Consider the following 19,690-nt stretch of genomic DNA (forward strand, 5'->3'; position numbering starts at 1 on the left):
TGGCAAGACCCTGTCTCTATAAAAAATACAAAAATTAGCCAGGCATAGTGGCACGTGCCTGTAGTCCCAGACTCTCGGGAGGCTGAAGCGGGAGAATCACCCGAGCCCAGGAAGTCAAGGCTGCCGTGATACAGTGAGCCGTGATTGCATCACTCACTGCACTGCAGCCTGGGTGAAAAAGTGAGACCCTATCTCTAAAAAAAGAGAAAGATTCCATCTGGTAAGTGAAGGAGGGATGATAGAATCTAATAAGAGAATGCATCTAAGAAATGATCATTACAAAAAAGAGAGAGAGAAAAAAAGCCTAGTATTACATCCCTCTTGCTGTAAGAACACACTACCACCTAGCAGGAGACATGAAAAAAAAAAAAAAAAATCATACCTGAATCAGACCAAGCCTCAGGAGCTACCTTTCAATGTTCAGGAAATAGAGGAGATAGAGAGACACATGAAATGATACCAGGAGGACACGATGAACAAAATCTGGACTGTGGAAAACTTGATAGGACAAACATCTGTTTCCTCAACAAATAACAAGAGGGGCAAAGATAAAAAGATGGAGGAGGAACTTACAGATAAAAAAAGACTTAAGAGACATTTGTGAGACACATGAACCAAATACAGTGTCCAGATCTTGTTTGGATCCTGATTTGAATAAAACAACTAAAAGTAAAGAAAAAAGCAATTGGAGAAATGTGAACATTAACTGAATATTTGTTGATATTGAAGAAGTATTTTCTACATGTGGTGATGATGTTGTGGTTAAAGAGTTTAAAAAGAGTCAGGTTTTTTTGTTTTTGAGACAGGGTCTGACTCTGTTGCCTAGGCTGGAGTGCAGTGGTGCAATCTCGGCTCACTGTAGCCTCGACCTCATGGGCTCAAGTGATCCTCACATCTCAGCCTCCTGAGTAGCTGGAACTACAGGTGTGCACCACCATGCCTGGCTAATTTTTGTATTTTTTTGTACAGACGAGGTTTCGCCATGTTGCCCAGGTTGGTGTCAAACTCCTGAGCTGAAGCAATCCACCCACCTTGGCCTCCCAAAGTGCTAGGATTATAGGCATGAGCCACCATGCCTAGCCAAGAGTATTTATCTTTTGGGAATACATACTGAAATATTTCTGAATGAAACAGTATATTTGTTATTCGCGTCACAATAATCCAGGGGGAGGCAGGAAGTGGGTACCAGTTTAGATAAACTTATCTGGCCATGAGCTGAGGATGGCTTTAGCTGCATGACGGTTCATTATTGTATGTTTAAAATATTTTATAACAAAAAGCTTTAAGGCCAAACACAGCACCTGTAATCCCAGCGCTTTTGGAGGTGGAGGAAAGAGGATTGCTTAAGGCCAGAAGTTCAAGACCAGCCTGGCAAAATAGCCAGATTTCATCTCTACTTTGAAAAAAAAACAAACAAAAAAAATTAGTTAGGCGTGGTGGCACATGCCTAGCTAGTCCTAGCTACTCAGGAGGCTGAGGTGGAAAGATCACTTTAGCCCAGAAGGTCAAGGCTGCAAAGAGCCATTATCATGCTGCTGCACTCCAGCTTGGGTGACAGAGTGAGACCCTGTTTCAACAACAACAAAAAAAGTCTTTAAAAATAAAAAAAGACACTTGTCTTTCGAGTCGCCCACTTGGCCCTCTTCCAAGTGTACTTTCCTTCCTTTTGTTCCTGCTCTAAAGTTTTTTAACTTTCATTCCTGCTCTAAAACTTGCCTTGAAAAAAAAATGAAAAAGCTTTCTAAGGTGCTGGAAATTTAAAATTCAGGCATTACATCATTATATTGCTGACAGGAGTATAAATTGGTATAACTTTTATGGAAGGCAATTATGACAATGTCTACTAAATTTACAATACACATATCCTTTGACTCAGAAAACCATTTCTAGAAATGCAGCCTCTGTACTCACCATGTATGAAACACACACAGACACACATACACACATACACGCACACAAATTCTCATTATAGCTTTGTTTGTAAAAGCCTAAGATTAGTAATAAACTAAATGTACTCAATAGAGACTAAATAAGTCATGGTAAATCATTCAATGGAATACTACATAGTCACTAAAAAGAATGAGGATGCCCTTTATAAACTGGTCTGAAACAATCTCCCAAGTGCAAGACTGTGCATAGGGTATGCTACTATATAAAAAAGAATGTGTATAGTCATGTGTGCTTATATATGTATAAAATAACTCTGAAGTATATAAATAAGACACTTTTCATTATGTAGCCCTCCAGGGAAGGGATCTGGGTTTACAGGGGAGAGGGGGAGGAGCAAGACTTACATTTCAATGCCACTATTCTGCACCTTTTAAATTTTATTCCATATGTATGGATTATCTCTATTAAAAATTGATCAAAGTTAAAAAAATTAAGGCATTCAAAAATATAGTTATAAAGACTAGGAATGTGGGAAAATGTTTGTAGCATGATATTTGGTTTAAAAGAGTACACAGAGAGGGCCAGGTGCCGTGGCTTACCCCTGTAATCCCAGCACTTTGGGAGGCCAAGGTGGGCGGATCACGAGGTCAGGAGATCAAGACCATCCTGGCTAATATGGTGAAACCCTATCTCTACTAAAAATACAAAAAATTAGCCGGGCGTGGTGGCAGGCGCCTGTAGTCCCAGCTACTCGGGAGGCTGAGGCAGGAGAATGGCGTGAACTCGGGAGGCGGAGCGTGCAATGAGCAGAGATCGTGCCACTGCACTCCAGCCTGGGCGACAGAGCGAGACTCCGTCTCAAAAAAAAAAAAAAAAAAAAAAAGTACACAGAGCGGGACGTCCGGCTTCTGAGTGGGAACCTTTCTAGCGCCAGCGACAAAAGAGAGAATTAAATATGGGTGATATTGAGAAAGGCAAGAGGATTTGTACTGAGAAGTGTGCCCAGTGCTACACCGTGGAAAACAAAGGCAAGGACAAAACGAGGCCTAATCTCCACCGTCCAGGCCATTGGATTCTCTTTAACAGATGCCAGTAAGAACAAACGCATCACCTGGGGAGAGGATACCCTGATGGAGCATTTGGAGAATCCCTAGAAGTACATCTCTGGAACAAAAATGATCTTTGCCCACATTAAGAAGAAGGCAGAAAGGGCAGACTTGATAGCTTATCTCAAAAAAAGCTACTAATGAGTAATAATTGGCCACTGCCTTATTTATTACAAAACAGAAATGTCTCATGACTTTTTTATGTGTACCACAATTTGATAGCTCTCATACACCAGAATTCAGATCATGAATGACTGACAGAATATTTTGTTGGGCAGTCCTGATTTAAAACTAAGATGGGGTTGTAGTTAAATGAATATGTTTGGTTTTTTGAATTGTAATAGTAATTGCGATTCAGTAAATGCTATCACTGTTTACCCCTTCTAAAGCTATGATTAGACTTTGTTAGTAATGTTCAACTTTCCAAAGATGGTGAATGCCATCTTAAAACTTATTGGAGATTGGGCTGGGTGTGGTGGCTCACACCTGTAATCGCAGCACTTTGGGAGGCTGAGGTGGGCAGATCACTTGAGGTCAGGAGTTCAAGACCAGCCTGGCCAACATGGTGAAACCCCATCTCTACTAAAAATACAAAAATTAGCCGGGCATGGTGGTGCACGCCTGCAGTCCCAGCTACTCTACTGAGGAGGCTGAGGCAGAGGAATCGCTTGAACCCAGGAGGCAGAGGTTGCAGTGAGCCGAGATCGCACCACTGCACTCCAGCCTGGGCAACAGAGCAAGACTCTGTCTCAAAAAAAAAAAAAAAAAAAAAAACTTATTGGAGATTGGTTTTATATTTAGATTAATATAACTGGATATGTAAATATATTTAAATGCTGGGGAAATTCCTTCACTGTCTCAGAACCAAGCAAGGTTCACCTGTGTTTTGTGTTCACTTGCTTCTTAAAGGCAAGGGTTGATGATAAGGTAGCAATGTACACTTTAAATTTTTGGCCTTAACTATGCCAATCTAATTTGAATTCCCTGTATCTAAAATGGTTCCTTTTACTTATTGAAAGGCATTTTAGTGTGGTTTATGTGTAATATCAAATAAGGATTATTTAACACTTCTCACATTTTATAGATGATCTATAAGGTCAAATGCTTTAAAAATAGTAGCAAGTTAAACCTCACTCTTGAACTCTTTACAATCTAAGTCAGACTAAGTTGTAATTTAGGATTGTCTTTAAACAGCCATTCAGAAACCTAAAACTGTAGAACTCCTGTGTATTTGTGATCGGGAATGGTGCTTTTGCCAACTTAAAAGGATTAAAGTAGAGGAGATATACACAAATTTAAAAATTATGTGTGATCATAAGACTTAATTAAAAACAAAATCACAGATGATGAAAAAAAGTATACAAAATTTTGTCCACATATTAAAGTATATAAAAATATGTCTGCTCATGATCAAATACTGAAAACACACATCAGTGAAAAGGATTGTGTTAGGTGGGAGTACAAATTTGTTTAACTTTACAGATATTATAAAATGGTATGATAATATTATAAAAATTTGGTTGAAAAATCAGATTTAGATTACAAAAATCTGGTTTCCATGGGAGTTTTCAGAGAGAGACTTTTTAAAAAATCACTTAATAAATCATTTATTTGTAAATCAGCACGTGTAGTATAAAGAACCTAAGAATTTAGACAATTTTAATAACCCATAAGCATGTTGATTCTATTTGCAGATTTAAATTTTGTATAAATAGCAGTCATTGCATACATACATCTTAACTGTACTTTGTTTATAATCACATTTATGCTACCGATACCCCTCAGAAAAAAACAGATTCTACTTGGTTCTAGCTGAAATATTATCAACTCCAAATAATGCTTTGAGGACCTCCAAAGGTAAAGTACTAATCCCTTTGGCCATTTATCGAGAGAGAGAGAGAGAGAGAGAGAGAGAGAGTTTTGAAGCAACAATGTACCCTTAGTAAAGCTGCTGTGCAAAATTACCCCTCAGTCCTATTCTAAGCTTACAGTTCAGTTGATTTTATTGTCCTCACCTAAGTATATACAATTCACATATGGGAGAAAAACACTAAATCAAGATGATTATTTTCACTATTTTGCTTAAGATTCATATTTAAATATAAATCAAGAAGTTAATCTACAGTTTGAGACGTACTTTTTACATTAGAAATGTTTTTTAAAATGTTAAACTGATACATAATTGTAAATATGGTGTATGTACTGTTTCACATACAGTGTGTATCGATCAAATCAGTGTAATTAGCATGCCCATCAACTCAAACATTTATCATTTATTTGTAGCAAGAACATTCAATATATTAACTGTACTCACCCTACTGTGCAATAGGGCATCCGAACATATTCCTCCTAATTTAACTTTGTACCCATTAAAAGTGGTTTTGTGTGCAAATAACAGACAGATGTTCTACCCATACATTGTTTTCCAAAATTATTGTGTGGCTTTTTAAAAGAAAACCACACAACAAATTTTAAAAGGCACTGAGATAACATCTGCTTCTAGATCACTGCTAGGCTCGAAAAATAAAGCTTGTTCTACCAGGAATCACAAGTTAGAACTGAGTATTTGCCAAAGCAGAAATTATATAGTGTCAGTCATTTCAGGCAAACACTATTTGGCCCTCATCCCCAATTATCTGTCAGAACAATTAAAACAGGTCAAAAACAGTCCAGCATAACTGGGCTTCATTATATAAGGCCATTTTGTTCTAAGATGCTAATAAACCAAAATAAGAAATACTAAAATCAAAATAGAAGATATTATTTGAGCTATTTTCATACAAACTGTTGGTTCCTTATATCCTCCCTTCTATAACAATAAAAGGCATATTTTACTGCAAAGAAAATTTTACTTTATATATATCACTAGCCATAAATTTTTGAATGTCATTAATTACAGAAATGTTGCCTAGTACCATTAACCAAATAGCATAACCATTTTATGCCCACATTTCACTTCCATATTTACAAACATATCTATCAGTAAAGAGTTAACAATGAGATGCAATCTACCATCCATATTGTCTGATGTTTTGTAGACAGCAATGTAGATGATTTTTTAATCACCTTTCATTTGAGTGACCTTATATAAAAAATAAGTCAATAATTTAGAGGTTCTAAGTCTCCAAAGGAGATTTTCAAATGTAAATATAGAAACGGTTATAGACAATGAGATTTTTAGGAAACCTATTCCGTGTCTGCATCCTGTTATAACTGTTGTATCACCTTTTCTTCCAGCTGCTTTCCTTTGCCTGCAAGAGGTGTCAAGATGAGTTTTGCCTGACTTCTTTGATGTCCTGAACTTTCTGTAGTCCTTTTTTTCTTCAATTTGTTCATTATAAATTTAGCTTAGCATTTGTTTGATCTTTTCAACTGTCTTCATTGCATCAGTAGTTTTATTCCATAGTTCTTGCCGGTATTTGACAGGCTCATTTCTGTATTTTTCAAATTCAAATGAATTACCCACTGTAAGCTCATTATTACCAGTTGCTTTACAAAATGCTTTAGTCCACCTAATCTTTCCAGAATTGCGCTTCTTTTAAAGTTTTTATGCCATTTGTATTTACACAATCTGAACACCTTGCAATAGCTGCAGATGAACATCATGATGTGGTCAGGGTAGATGGGCCCCAAAGAAACTAACACTTCTTAGTACACATGCTGAGCTCGCATGGGCCTCCACTGACCACACACGGAGCTTGAGAGGAAGTCAAGAGGTATCTTGGAATTCCACATTCTGACCCTGTCATTCTTGAAAGAAAATGATGCATAATTTCTGAATAATTCAGAAAGAACATATAATCTTTCCAGTTAGTTTTTACATAGTTCTGTTTATCAAATTTCTGAATTAACTTTTCTGAATTCAAGGGTTTCTAAAACTAGCCTTAAGCAAAATTCTGAAATCTAGGCTGGGAACCATGTAACCCAGCCCAAGAAGGTACTTCAAAGCGTCTTCAAGTTGTTTCTCAACCTAGGGGAAACAATAGATTCCGTTAAATCCTGAAAAGGATGTTTTTGTGTGTGAAAAATGGCCTGATACACTAGGTTAGACTCAGGAGGCTTTAACAAGTTTTGTCTTATGGGTAAATGGTGGCGATTTTCACAGATAACATCATTACTCCCATCCCTTACTACGGTTTATACAAAAGAGGCTGGAGAATAAGTACATTTTTACAGCCAGGTGTGGTGGCTCGTGCCTGTAATCCTACTTAGCACTTCGGGAGGCTGAGACAGGAGGATCTCTTGAGCCCAGGAGTTCGAGACCAGCCTGGGCAACATAGGGACACCCTGTCAGAGACTTTTACACAAAGCGAGGTGCCTGATACCTGATCACGCTGCCAGAGCTGGCTCTGTTCAATTTCCTGCCAGCCTCAGTGGGGGAACAAGACACTGGACTAGTAACTGCAGTTGGTCATGTCCTCACCCTCAGCACTCATTCACCAGACTCTGGACAATCTGTTTATTTTGAGGAAAAGACTCTGAACAAACAAGAAGAGGCTTTTTCAAAGGAGGAAAGCCAGGGTGTTAAATATCCTCCTTCATACACTCAGCTTCCTTCCTTAAGGAAAGGCCCCAGTGGGAAACCGGAGGTGGGATCTGTCCAAGCAGGAAGGAGAGCCAGGAACCCGCAGCAGTAGCCTGACCTGATGCCACAGCTAGACCTCAGCCTAACTCTGCCCTCCTGTTCTACATCCTCCTGCTTTGCCTACCCACTGACCACCTGTTCCTGGGGGCTCCTCCTGCAGACCTGCCTCACTTGCCCTTCAGAGCCCACACTGGGAGCCCAGACTCACCCTGCCCTTATCAACAACATGACCTCTCACAAGGCACTTGGCCTTTCGGAGCCTTGGTTTCCTTATCCATAAAATAACCTTGCCTATCTTGCCGGGTTGCCAGAGGAAGAGACTGCCAGAGGATGAGACGGTCATAATGTCCCATTCTGTGTCCCTGCACCACTTATTCTCTACTTCTCAGTCTACTCCTCCTTGCCAGCCTGTGCCTCACACAGCCTATGTCTCACATTTATCAGTCCTCTGCTCTCCTCTGTTAGAGCTTCTGCACCTAAACCTTCACTCATCCCACTCATGCTCCAGACCCAACTGCCTCTTGGCTCTTTCTGCTTGCCTCTCCCATGAGTATCTCAAACTTGATTTATCAAAAACTGAACTCATCATCTTCCTCTCCAAACTTGATCCTTATCTGGTGTTCTCCATCCCAGCAGTATCTTTAGCATCCATCCACCCAGCTGCTCAAGTAAGAAACCTTGACTCTACCCCAACATTCATGGATAGCAGCAGCAGTGGCAGGAGCAGCAGCAGCCATTTTCTACCAGGTGGCCTGGGAAATAGAGAAAGCTGGACTGAAGCGAGACAAAATGAAGCAAACACATGCCACAAAGCATGACAGAGAGTGGGAGGGAAAAGACTACCTAAGTTCCTAAAGAGCTTCACACTCTGGTTCTGTTCTTCAGCTGCTGCCTTACTCTTGGATTCTATGAGACTCCAGGACCTTTTCCAATAACCCCCACCCTTGTTCTTTTTTTTGGCTTATGTTAGAATTGGGTTTCTACACTTACAAATATAAGAGTTCTGATTAATATAAACAATTACATTAGTTATAGCAGGCTAGGTTGTGCTGTGACATGTAAGTGGCTGAACTCCAATGCATGTCCATCGTCAGCAGGGGGCTCTGATCATTGCAGTCCCTCAGGAAGCAGCCACCATCTTCAGTGTTGTTGGTCACTGTTCCAGAGGGAAACTCTGAAGGGCCTGGCACCAGCTAGTCAATGCTCCAGCTCAGAAGTGACATGCCACCTCCATTCATAAATTAACCAGAAGAAGTTAACCTTGCTCCTACTCACCCATGTTGGGGCCACAAAGCACAATCCTGCCATGTGTCCAGAAAGCAGAGAGCCAGAAATATTTGGTGAAGATTAAAAACTATCATATATTTTCTGCTGCCTATTCTGTGCCAGGCCCTGAGCCAGGGGCCAGGGACACAGGAATGAGTAAGTCATGGCCCTTCCTTAAAGGGCTCCCCATGACTACGATATAAAACCAATACTGTGATGGGTCCACTGAGACTCTGCTGTGTCTCAGAACAAGGAAATGTCTAGATTAGGGGTCACCAACTCAAATGCCTACAGGGGCCAGGAAGCTAATGTCAACAAGTAGGGGAAGAGAGGGGAGGTGCTGCAGGTAACTGGAAAATGCAATTTTAAAAACATACCTGCTTCTGGCTGGGCATGGTGGCTCATGCCTGTAATTCCAGCACTTTGGGAGGCCGAGGCGGGTGGATCACCTGAGGCCAGGAGTTCAAGACCAGCCTGGCCAACATGGTGAAACTCTGTCTCTACTAAAAATACAAAAATTAGCTGGGCATGGTGGTGGATGCCTGTAATCCCAGCTACTTGAGAGGCTGAGGCAGGAGAATTGCTTGAACCCAGGGCGACAGAGTGAGACTCCGACACACACACACACACATACACACACACACACACACAAAACAACAACAAAACCGTACCTGCTTCCAATCATCAGGCAGATGGCCCAATGTTTCCAGATCTCTCTAATTTTCATGAGAAGCCAGAAAACCAAATTTTTACATGACAATTTCCCATTTTTTAAATGTTGGCAATTACTAAACTTAACCAGATACATACACACATACATAAAATCCTGTAAGCCTAAGAGAACACGTCTGCAGGCCAGCACCATGAGGGCCAGTTTGTATCCCCCAAGTCCAGCACAGGAAGCAACAGTTTCCTGTACTCTGTGCTGGTCTGTCCACACCAAGACTGCTGTGCTCAGCCGTGAGCGCTGCACCTAATGGGACACACATGAGCCGGGGCTGGTCCACAGACAGATGGGCAGGATGGGAGGAGACTTTAAATAGTTCAATTCCCCTTAATCGATATTTTCAAATAGCATTGTGTATGTCAAGCCCAGTGCTGCATGCTGGAGATGCAGAAGGAAACAAGGCAGAAGCAGCTCTACTCTTGCGGAGCCTATTGCCTTGAGGGGAACTCAAAGGATCTGGGGATAATTTCCCTGGAGAAGGCTCATGGAGGACAGACAGTAATAATAATGATAAGATTTACTGAGCTTTTACTCTGGGACAACATTACCCTCAATGCTTTACCTATAATTATGTCATCTAATTCTTACCACTATCCTTGTTTCATGTAATGAAACTGAGGTTCAGGAAGGTCAAGCAAATCAGCCACTACAATTGTGTACAGATTCTCTATGGTCCAGAAGAATGGAACAGGCTGTCAAATGAGAGCACGTACTTAAGAGGCTAACACAGTATGACCGTATGTGGCAATAAATGAGTGCTGAGTACATGTCTATTTCTTTTCCAGTCTCTGGAAGCATTCAAGAACAAGTTGTATGGTCATTTGTTAGGGTTGCTAGAGAGGGAGGCTGAGTATCAGATAGGTAGAAACACTGTGCACGGCCTTCCATCTATGAGAATCTAACTCCACTTTTCCTGGAATAATTATTTTCCTTTTTGGCAATAATAACAAAGTAATTATCAATGACTCCTCACTTCCACACCCCTACAACAGCAGCAGTAGCCCTGTGGATGGGAAACTAAGGCCCAGGAAGAATATGGACCAAATTACAGGTGATAAACCATCAATCAAGTAATATTGATGGAATGTCCATGACACGTAAACCATATTGTTCCAAGCTCTAAATCAGTGTGCACAGCAGGAAAAGAGCATGAGAAAGGGGCTTATACCTAAGACTCAGTACTGGCTTTGGCATTAATTTACTTTGACTTTGAGAAGGTTTTTCCTAAGCCTTGCTTTCATCTCTTTACAATGAGGGGGTAGGAATATACCTCTAAAGTCCTTTTCAGCTTGAATAATTGATATAAATTATTTGCATTAAAAAAAATCAGACCTCAGATGTAGGAGGATTCACCTTTCTTCCTAGAAGCCAGTGAGACCACAGAACCCTGGGAACTCAAAAGGACTTTAGATGTGAGAATGGACAGTCCTCATGTGACCAATGAGCACTTTTGAAATGTAGCTAGTCCAAAATGAGGTGTGCTGTAAGTGTAAAATACACACTATATTTTGAAGACTCAGCATGAGAAAAAGAATATGAAATATCTCAAGAAAACATTTATATTGCTTTATATTGATATTTTTATATATTGGGTTAATTAAAATATTAAAATTAACATCATAGACCAGGCATGGTGGCTCACACCTGTAATTCCAGCACTTTGTGAGGCTGAGGCAGAAGGATCCCTTGAGCCCAGGAGTTTGAGACCAGCTTGGGCAACATAGCAAAGCCTCATTTCTTAAAAAAAATAAAAATAAAATAAAATAAAAATAACATCACCCATTTCTTTTACCTTTTTAACATGGATCCTAGAAAATGTCAAATTACAATGTGGCTTGCATTGTATTTCTATTGAACAGCACTGGTTTAAGGAGAAACTGAAGACCAGAGAATAAATGACTTTTCCAGAGCCAGAACTGGAACCAGGGTCCCCTGACTTCTCATTCGAGGCTCTTTCCACTCTTAATAGGCTGTGGTGGCCATTCTTCAAGATGGCCCCTAATAATCCTCACCTTCTGTTGCCCTAGTGAAGTCCCTTCCACACTGAACAGGGCTCATCTGTTAGAAGACTACAGAAATGCCTGTGTGACTTCTGAGGCTGGGTCATAAAAAACATTGTGGCTTCCAGCTTGTCTCTCTTTGGCATGACTTGCTCTAGGGGAAGCCAGTTGCCCTGTCATGAGAACAATTAAGCAACCCTATAGGGAGGTCCACATGGTGAGGAACTGAGGCCTCTTGTCAGCAACCATAACCAACCACGCAAGTGAATGCACCATATGGGGTGCTGATCCTCCAGCCCAGCCAAGCCTTTGAATAAGTGCAGTTCCAGCTGACATCTTAACTGCAAGTTCGTGTGAGACCCCAACCTAGAAACACCCAGCTAAGCTTCCCCCAAATTCCTGACCCACAAACGAGATAATGTTTACTGTTAAGTCACTAAGTTTTGATGATTTGTTACACAGCAACAGATAATACGCAGCCTTACAAATTTAGAGGTCTCATATAAGAAAAACTCACTTCTATCTTTGGCATTTGTACAGTGTGAGAAATTATTCTTATCTTTCCTCCAGTCTTTGGCCTAGCTCAGGGTAACCCAACTAAAAACTGCTAAATTATCAAACTTGGGGAATCAAACCCAGGAAGGTAAGATCCCATTTTATTTTTAGAAGGTTCTTCCCTTTTCCCTTTACTGCAGAAAGAACCCAGGTCTCTTGAGAATGAAAAAGCACTACATCACATCACCTTCACCTGGGCCATTCAGAGATTTGATTCCCACAAAATCAAAGGAACTAGAGCCCAGAATTGCTCAGTTAGACACAGTATTGAGGAAGCAACAATCGAGAAATGACAATCTATGACATCAACAATCGAGAAATGACAATCTATGACATCTGAATTTCTCTGAGACACTGCTGTCAATAGCAGTGCTAATGTTTTATATAGCATGTGTTGCTTTTCACAGTATTGTCACATCTAGTATCTCTGAGGTAGGTGGGGAAGATATAAATAAAACAGGATACATATGAAAATAGTGGCTCAGAGCTCATGGTATGTCCTTAGTTTCATGATCAGTGAATGACAGGCCAGGTCTAAAATCTGGGTTTCAGTAGGTGACTCAAGTCAGACTTCATGCTTCCCAAGGCAGGAGCATCCTGGCTGTTATGAGTACTCTTCAGTTGGGGCTGTCCTCTGAGATCAGTGTGCACTTGTAGATCTCCTTAAAGGCCACAAGGAAAGGTGGCATTACTTCTTCCACGGTGACGTGCCTCTGGAGCTCCTTACTCAAGGAAGTGACGCCTGTCCCAACCAGTCCACAGGGCACGATGTGCTCAAACCACGTGAGGTCGGTAGAGCAGTTGAGAGCCAGGCCGTGGGATGTGATGTGCCTTCCACAGCGGACTCCTGCAAGGCAAGCCAAAGGGTCTTAGAGTAGATACCCTCCACTCTCCGGGCTTTGGTGTCCCTCTCAGGGCGATGAGAAAACTGGACTAGATCACTGGTTTTCAAATTTTGTTTCTGGAGAAACAAGGGATTGTACTCAGATGGGAAAAGGAAACAAATGAAAGGAAGGGGTGCGTGGCTTCAAGACAGCTGCACTCATCATGAGGATTCCAGGAAATGTCTTTTAACAGATTCCAATACTTAAAAAAAAAAAAGCTTGGGGACAGGCGCAGTGGCTCACGCCTGTAATCCCAGCATTTTGGGAGGCTGAGGCGGGCGGATCACGAGGTCAGGAGATCGTGACCTTCCTGGCTAACACGGTGAAACCCCATCTCTACTAAAAATACAAAAAATTAACCGGGCTGGTGGTGGGCGCCTGTAGTCCCAGCTACTCTGGAGGCTGAGGCAGGAGAATGGCGTGAACTCGGGAGGCGGAGCTTGCAGTGGGCCGAGATTGCGCCACTGCACTCCAGCCTGGGTGACAAAGCGAGACTCTGTCTCAAAAAAAAAAAAAAAAAGAAGTTTGAAAATTAGCACCCTTATTTGCCATGACATTGTCATTCGCAGGACGTAACCTGGCAATTCACTTCTCTTGTCTCTCCCTTCACAGAAATGCGTGTTGGACTAGATGTGAGGAGCCTTCTGCTTCTGAATATACGATATCTGAAAAGGGGCTTAAAAACTCAAACGCAGCGGGTAGCTGTGATTCAAAACCCGCGCTAGATACGCCTCCTCCCGGCCCTCACCTCCATTGGTCCAGCCCCGTCAGACCCCGCCCCCAGGCCTCAAGCTCCGACCTCGGCTCTCAGGTACCGCCCTGCGCCGCGGCGCTCACCGATCGCGCAGATCTTGCGATCGTCTAGCCAGACGCCGGTGTAGGGCGGGGGCCGCGCGCGGGCGTCCTGCAGGCCCTGGAGCTCGCACAGGCGCACGGCGCACGCCTCCAGCGACGCTACGTGCATGCGCAAGCGCAGGCCGAGACGCCGCAGGTCGAGTACCGGGTGGCAAAGCAGCTGGCCCGGGCCGTGGAAGGTGGCCAGGCCACCGCGGCCTGTGACGCGCACCTCGGCGCCCAAGGCCCGTAGCCGCGCAGTTTCCTCGGGCGTCAGGCCGCCGCGCAGCCCGGCCGTATACACGGGCCCCGCGGGCTCGCAGAGCAGGAGCGCGCCCGCCTCAGTCCCCGACGGGGCCTCAATGCCTGGCTCGGCCTGCAGCCGCCGCAGCCAGCGGTCCTGCAGCCCCAGTAGCTCGGCGTACGGCACCCGACCCAGGCACACCAGCCGAACGGCGGGTTGCCGCATCGTGCCCACCGTTGCGTCCGCGGGGCCCCGCCCTCTTCGTGGGCCTGGGGGCGTGGCCTGAGGGGCGGGGACTCGGGGGCACACCCCGAGCCGCAGCTCCCAGGTGCGTGTTAAAAGCTGGAGGGGGGATATGTGATCCCAGGACCAAAAGCGCGGGGCCAGACTCATCGGTTCATTCAACAACCAGTATTTAGTGCCTGCTGTGTTCTGCAGGCCCTGTCCTAGGCGCTTGATACAGCGGTGCATAGCGTATGAGAAAGATCTGTCCTGGTAAGCTTACATTCTTACAGCAGACGATAAGTATTTTAAGTATTAAGTAAATAAGGTTATTTCACGTATAAGATGTTAAATGCTATGAAAAGAAAAATAAAACAGGGTAACGTGGTGTGTCCTGTGTTGAGCCCCTGGGGGACGCAAGAGGGAGATTAGCTTGCCTACAAGGTTATTGGTGGAGGTAGGGAGAACTTAAAGATCAGCACCTGTAAGAAAGTGAAGGAAGCAGGAATTTGTAGGCAGAGGAAGAAGTTGGCCTGCAAAACAGTTGCAGCAGAGGCCTTGACCAATCCCAAGGCATGCTTGGCGCCTAGGATGACCCTTCAGAGTAGTTCCACATTAAAGCAAGGGGGCCAGAAACTCTTATCCTTGCATTGACCAGTCATGGATACAGGCTACACCTGGGGAGGAGCTGTGATTTTTTTTTTTTTTTTTTGGTAAGACTGCTTCCCTCGGTGGAGGGCGACCCCCAGAGAAGGACTCAGTTGTGAATCATCAGTAACCAACTCCAGAAGCTGAGGGAATGACTGTCTAGGCCCTGAGGGGGTGTCTGGACCACAACATCAGCTATGTTGCAGTTAGAGTATCATTTAAACAAGTCTGAATTCAATGAATTTTTACTGAGGACTTTTCAGACACCATAGGTGTCTGAAAAACATTTCATAAACATAGACATAAAGATCCTAAGCAAATATTAGCAAATCAAATCCAGCAATTTATAAAAGGATTAATACATCATGATGAAGTAGGGTTTATCCCAGGAATGCAAGGTTGGTTTTGCATTCTGAAATCAAACAATGTGATTTACCTTAGAAGAGAAAAGCCTTCATTGGAAGAAATAATAAAAATTTTTTTTAAAGAAAAGCTATGATTATGTTAAAAAATACAGATAAATCTATTGGCAAAAATAAACACCTCTTCTGACCAAAATACTTAGCAATCTAGGAATAGAAGAGAAATTTTCCAGTATGATAAAGGGTTCAAATTATCAATCAGGGTTTGGATAAGAGAAATCACATATGTACTATTTTAATTAAATGTTTTATTTGAGAAAATTGGACACTCATATGCAGTTGTAAGGAGTAATATGGACAGATTATATGTACCCTTTACCCAGCTTCCCCCAATGGAAACACCTTGCAAAACTGTAGTACAATATCACAACCAGGATACTGACATTGATAAAGTCAAGATGCAGAACATTTTCATCACCACAAGGATCCCTCATGTTGCTCTTTGTAGTTATACTGCTTCTTAATTCCTGGCAAACGTCTGTGTTGTATAGATGGAATCATACAGAGTGCAACCTTTTAGAATTTTTTTTTTCACTCAGCATAATTATCTGGAGACTCATCCAAGTTGTTGCATGTATCAATAGCGCATTTCTTTTTATTGATGAGTAGTAGTCCATAGTATGAATGTATCACAGTTTGTTTAGCCATTCACTCACTGAAGAACACCTGGGTTGTTTCCAGTTTTCAGATATTCTGAGTAAAGGTACTGTAAACATTTGTGTACAGGTTTTTGTGTGAACGTAAGTTTTCATCTCTCCGGAATAAATGCCCAGGAGTGCAGTTGCTGGGTTGCATGGTAGTTACATGTTTCGTTTTTTAAGAAACTGCCAAAATGCTTTCCAGAGCGGCTGTACCATTTTACATACCCACCACCAGTGTATGAATGATCAAGTTTGTCTGCATCCTCGTGAGCATTAGCTTTTATTTTAGCCATTCTAATAGGTGTGTGGTGGTGTCTTATTGTGATTTTAATTTGTATTTCCTTATTGACTAATGATGTAAGACATCTTTTCATGTGCTTATCTTCCATGTGTATATTCCCTTCAGTGAAATGTCCATGTCTTTTGCCCATTTTCTAATTAATTATTTTTCGTACTGTTGAGTTTTGAGATATCTTTATATATTCTAGATATTAGCCCTTTGTCAAATATGTGCTTTGTAAACAGTTTCTCACAGTGTATGGCTTGTATTTTCATCCTCTTAACTGTATCTTTTGCAGAGCAAAAGTTTGTCATTGTGATAAGGTCCAATTTATCCACTTTTCCTTTTATTGATGCTTTTGGTTTAATAACTCTTTGCCCAGCCCTAGATCCTGAAGACATTCTACTGCCTATTTTTTTTAAGATTTTTTATTTTACATTTAAGTCTATGATACATTTTGAGTTAATTTTTTATTTATTATTATACTTTAAGTTTTAGGGTACATGTGCACAATGTGCAGGTTAGTTACCTATGTATACATGTGCCATGCTGGTGTGCTGCACCCATTAACTCGTCATTTAGCATTAGGTATATCTCCTAATGCTATCCCTCCCTCCCCCCCGCCACAAAATTGACAAATGGGATCTAGTTAAACTAAAGAGCTTCTGCACAGCAAAAGAAACTACCATCAGAGTGAACAGGCAACCTACAAAATGGGAGTTAATTTTTAAAATAGGTGTAAAACTTTGGTTGTTGTTGCGGTTGTTCTTTTTTGTTTGTTTGCATGTACATGTTACATTACGCCAACACCATTTGTTCAAAAGACTATGTTTCCTCCATTGAATTGCTTTTATGCCTTTGTCAAAACCAGTTGGACATATTCGTGTGATCCTATTTCCAGTTTCTGTATTCTGTTCCATTGATCTATGTGTTTATTCCTCTACCAATACAGGCTGAGCATCTGTAATCTAAAAATCTGAAATCTGAAATGCTCCAAAATCCTAAACTTTTTGAGTGCTGACATTATGCCACAAATGGAAAATTTCATACCTGACCTTATGTGAGTTGCAGTCAAAACACAGGTGCACAACACCCAGTTCATGCAACATCCCCAACGGGAAAAAAGACCCCCCCAGCTCTCTTCTGCTGCAGTTTTTCTGCTCACACCTGGATTTCCCCATGCATTCCCACAAAAGGTAATTAAATGGCATGCGTGCAGGCTGGACACGCCAACAACAGGTTTCCCACAATGCCCCACATGGGGCCAAGACCTGTGTGCTTTACTCACTGCATTTTTTTGCTTATTCTCTGCTGTGTGGTATAAATATATTGTTGAAAATGTCAAAAAGACCTAAAGATACCCCTGTGAATATCAGTGATAAGAAAAAGAGGAAGCATTTATGTTTATCTATAGCACAGAAAGTCAAGTTGTTGGAGAAACTGGACAGTGGTGTAAGTGTGAAACATCTTACAGAAGAGTATGGTGTTGGAATGACCACCATATATGACCTGAAGAAACAGAAGGATAAACTGTTGAAGTTTTATGCTGAAAGTGATGAGCAGATATTAATGAAAAATAGAAAAACACTTCATAAAGCTAAAAATGAAGATCTTGATCGTGTATTGAAAGAGTGGATCCGTCAGCGTCGCAGTGAACACATGCCACTTAATGGTATGCTGATCATGAAACAAGCAAAGATATATCACAATGAACTAAAAATTGAGGGGAACTGTGAATATTCAACAGGCTGGTTGCAGAAATTTAAGAAAAGACATGGCATTAAATTTTTAAAGACTTGTGGCAATAAAGCATCTGCTGGTCATGAAGCAACAGAGAAGTTTACTGGCAAGTTCAGTAATGATGATGAACAAGATGGTAACTTTGAAGGATTCAATATGTCAAGTGAGAAAAAAATAATGTCTGACCTCCTTACATATACAAAAAATATACATCCAGAGACTGTCAGTAAGCTGGAAGAAGAGGATATCAAAGATGTTGTTAACAGTAATAATGAGGCTCCAGTTGTTCATTCATTGTCCAATGGTGAAGTAACAAAAATGGTTCTGAATCAAGATGATCATGATGATAATGATAATGAAGATGATGTTAACACTGCAGAAAAAGTGCCTATAGACGACATGGTAAAAATGTGTGATGGGCTTATTAAAGGACTAGAGCAGCATGCATTCATAACAGAGCAAGAAATCATGTCAGTTTATAAAATCAAAGAGAGACTTCTAAGACAAAAAGCATCATTAATGAGGCAGATGACTCTGAAAGAAACATTTAAAAAAGCCATCCAGAGGAATGCTTCTTCCTCTCTACAGGACCCACTTCTTGGTCCCTCAACTGCTTCTGATGCTTCTTCTCACCTAAAAATAAAATAAAATACAGTGTACAGTAACCTTTTAGTCAAAACAGCATCATACTTGGAAACTGAAAGCCTACTGTTATTTGTTATTGTTGCTTAACAGCTGATACAGGTATTCTGGTGACACTACTGTGCTGGCTTACTTAACCTGAATACACTTATTTTTTTCGTTGTATTACTGGTATGTCATTTTTTTTACTGTTAAGTACTTATGTGTGAATAAGTGTAAAAAAGTGATTGCTTATCGGTAACATATAAATTCAGAATCAGGAATGATGGTGAAGCCAAACAATCACAGATCGTCCACATGGGTGGCGGAGATGTTAACACCTTTGCTTTCTGATGGTTCAGTGTATCCACACTTTGTTTCATGCCAAAATTATTTAAAATATTGTATGAAATTACCTTCAGGCTATGTGTATAAAGTATATATGAAACATAAATGAACTTTGTGTTTAAACTGGGATCTTATCCTCAAGCTATCTCATTGTGTATGTGTAAATATTTCAAACTAAAAAAAAAAAAAAAATCTGAAACACTTCTGGTCCCAAGCATTTCAGACAAGGGATATTCAACCTGCCCTGCAGTCTTGATTACTGTAACTGTATAATAAATCTTGAAATCAGGTAGCCTGATCCCACTTTATTTTTTTCTCAAAATGGTTTTAGTTATTCTAGTTCCTTTGCCTTTCCATACAAATTTTAGAATGATATGTATGTCTAAAAAATACTGTTGGGGCTGGGCGTGGTGGCTCATGCTTGTAATCCCAGCACTTTGGGAGGCTGAGGCAGGTGAATCACAAGGTCAGGAAATCGACACCATCCTGGCTAACACAGTGGAACCCCGTCTCTACTAAAAATACAAAAACAAAATTAGGTGGGCGCCTGTAGTCCCAGCTATTTTGGAGGCTGAGGCGGGAGAATGGCATGAACCCAGGAGGTGGAGCTTGCAGTGAGCCGAGATTGCGCCACTGCACTCCAGCCTGGGTGACAGAGCGAGACCCCATCTCAAAAA

At 41.5% G+C, this 19,690-nt stretch overlaps 2 protein-coding genes across 4 annotated transcripts; one reads left to right on the forward strand and one right to left on the reverse strand.

Moving 5' to 3' along the window:
• Positions 1-11,119: 11,119 nt before the first annotated feature.
• LIPT2 (lipoyl(octanoyl) transferase 2) lies at positions 11,120-14,329 on the reverse strand. Of its 2 annotated transcripts, none has more exons than XM_009423758.5 (2): positions 13,813-14,329; positions 11,120-12,976 (listed from the first exon to the last, which is right to left on the reverse strand). In XM_009423758.5, exons 1-2 carry the CDS (start codon positions 14,314-14,316, stop codon positions 12,857-12,859), a joined length of 624 nt encoding a protein of 207 aa, XP_009422033.3. In that variant the 5' UTR covers positions 14,317-14,329; the 3' UTR covers positions 11,120-12,856. The 2 variants fall into 2 exon arrangements, with proteins under 2 accessions (XP_009422033.3, XP_009422032.3); XM_009423757.5 differs by having other exon boundaries at positions 13,851-14,316.
• LIPT2-AS1 (LIPT2 antisense RNA 1) lies at positions 13,993-18,851 on the forward strand. 2 transcript variants are annotated; one of them, XM_054662539.2, is made up of 2 exons: positions 13,993-14,419; positions 17,257-18,851. In XM_054662539.2, exon 2 carries the CDS (start codon positions 17,514-17,516, stop codon positions 18,690-18,692), a length of 1,179 nt encoding a protein of 392 aa, XP_054518514.1. In that variant the 5' UTR covers positions 13,993-14,419; positions 17,257-17,513; the 3' UTR covers positions 18,693-18,851. The 2 variants fall into 2 exon arrangements, with proteins under 2 accessions (XP_054518514.1, XP_003952028.3); XM_003951979.5 differs by having other exon boundaries at positions 14,341-14,586.
• The last annotated feature ends 839 nt before the right edge of the window (positions 18,852-19,690 follow it).

The sequence above is a fragment of the Pan troglodytes genome, chromosome 9, assembly GCF_028858775.2.
Source record: "Pan troglodytes isolate AG18354 chromosome 9, NHGRI_mPanTro3-v2.0_pri, whole genome shotgun sequence".
Lineage (NCBI taxonomy): Eukaryota > Metazoa > Chordata > Mammalia > Primates > Hominidae > Pan > Pan troglodytes.

Coding starts and splice junctions, on each gene's coding strand:
- LIPT2 (XM_009423757.5), bottom strand. CDS start 14,316: ATGCGGCAACCCGCCGTTCGGCTGGTGTGCCTGGGTCGGGTGCCGTAC. Junction 12,977..13,850: donor TCGCAAGATCTGCGCGATCG/GTGAGCGCCGCG, acceptor CTTGCCTTGCAG/GAGTCCGCTGTGGAAGGCAC.
- LIPT2-AS1 (XM_054662539.2), top strand. CDS start 17,514: ATGCGTGCAGGCTGGACACGCCAACAACAGGTTTCCCACAATGCCCCA.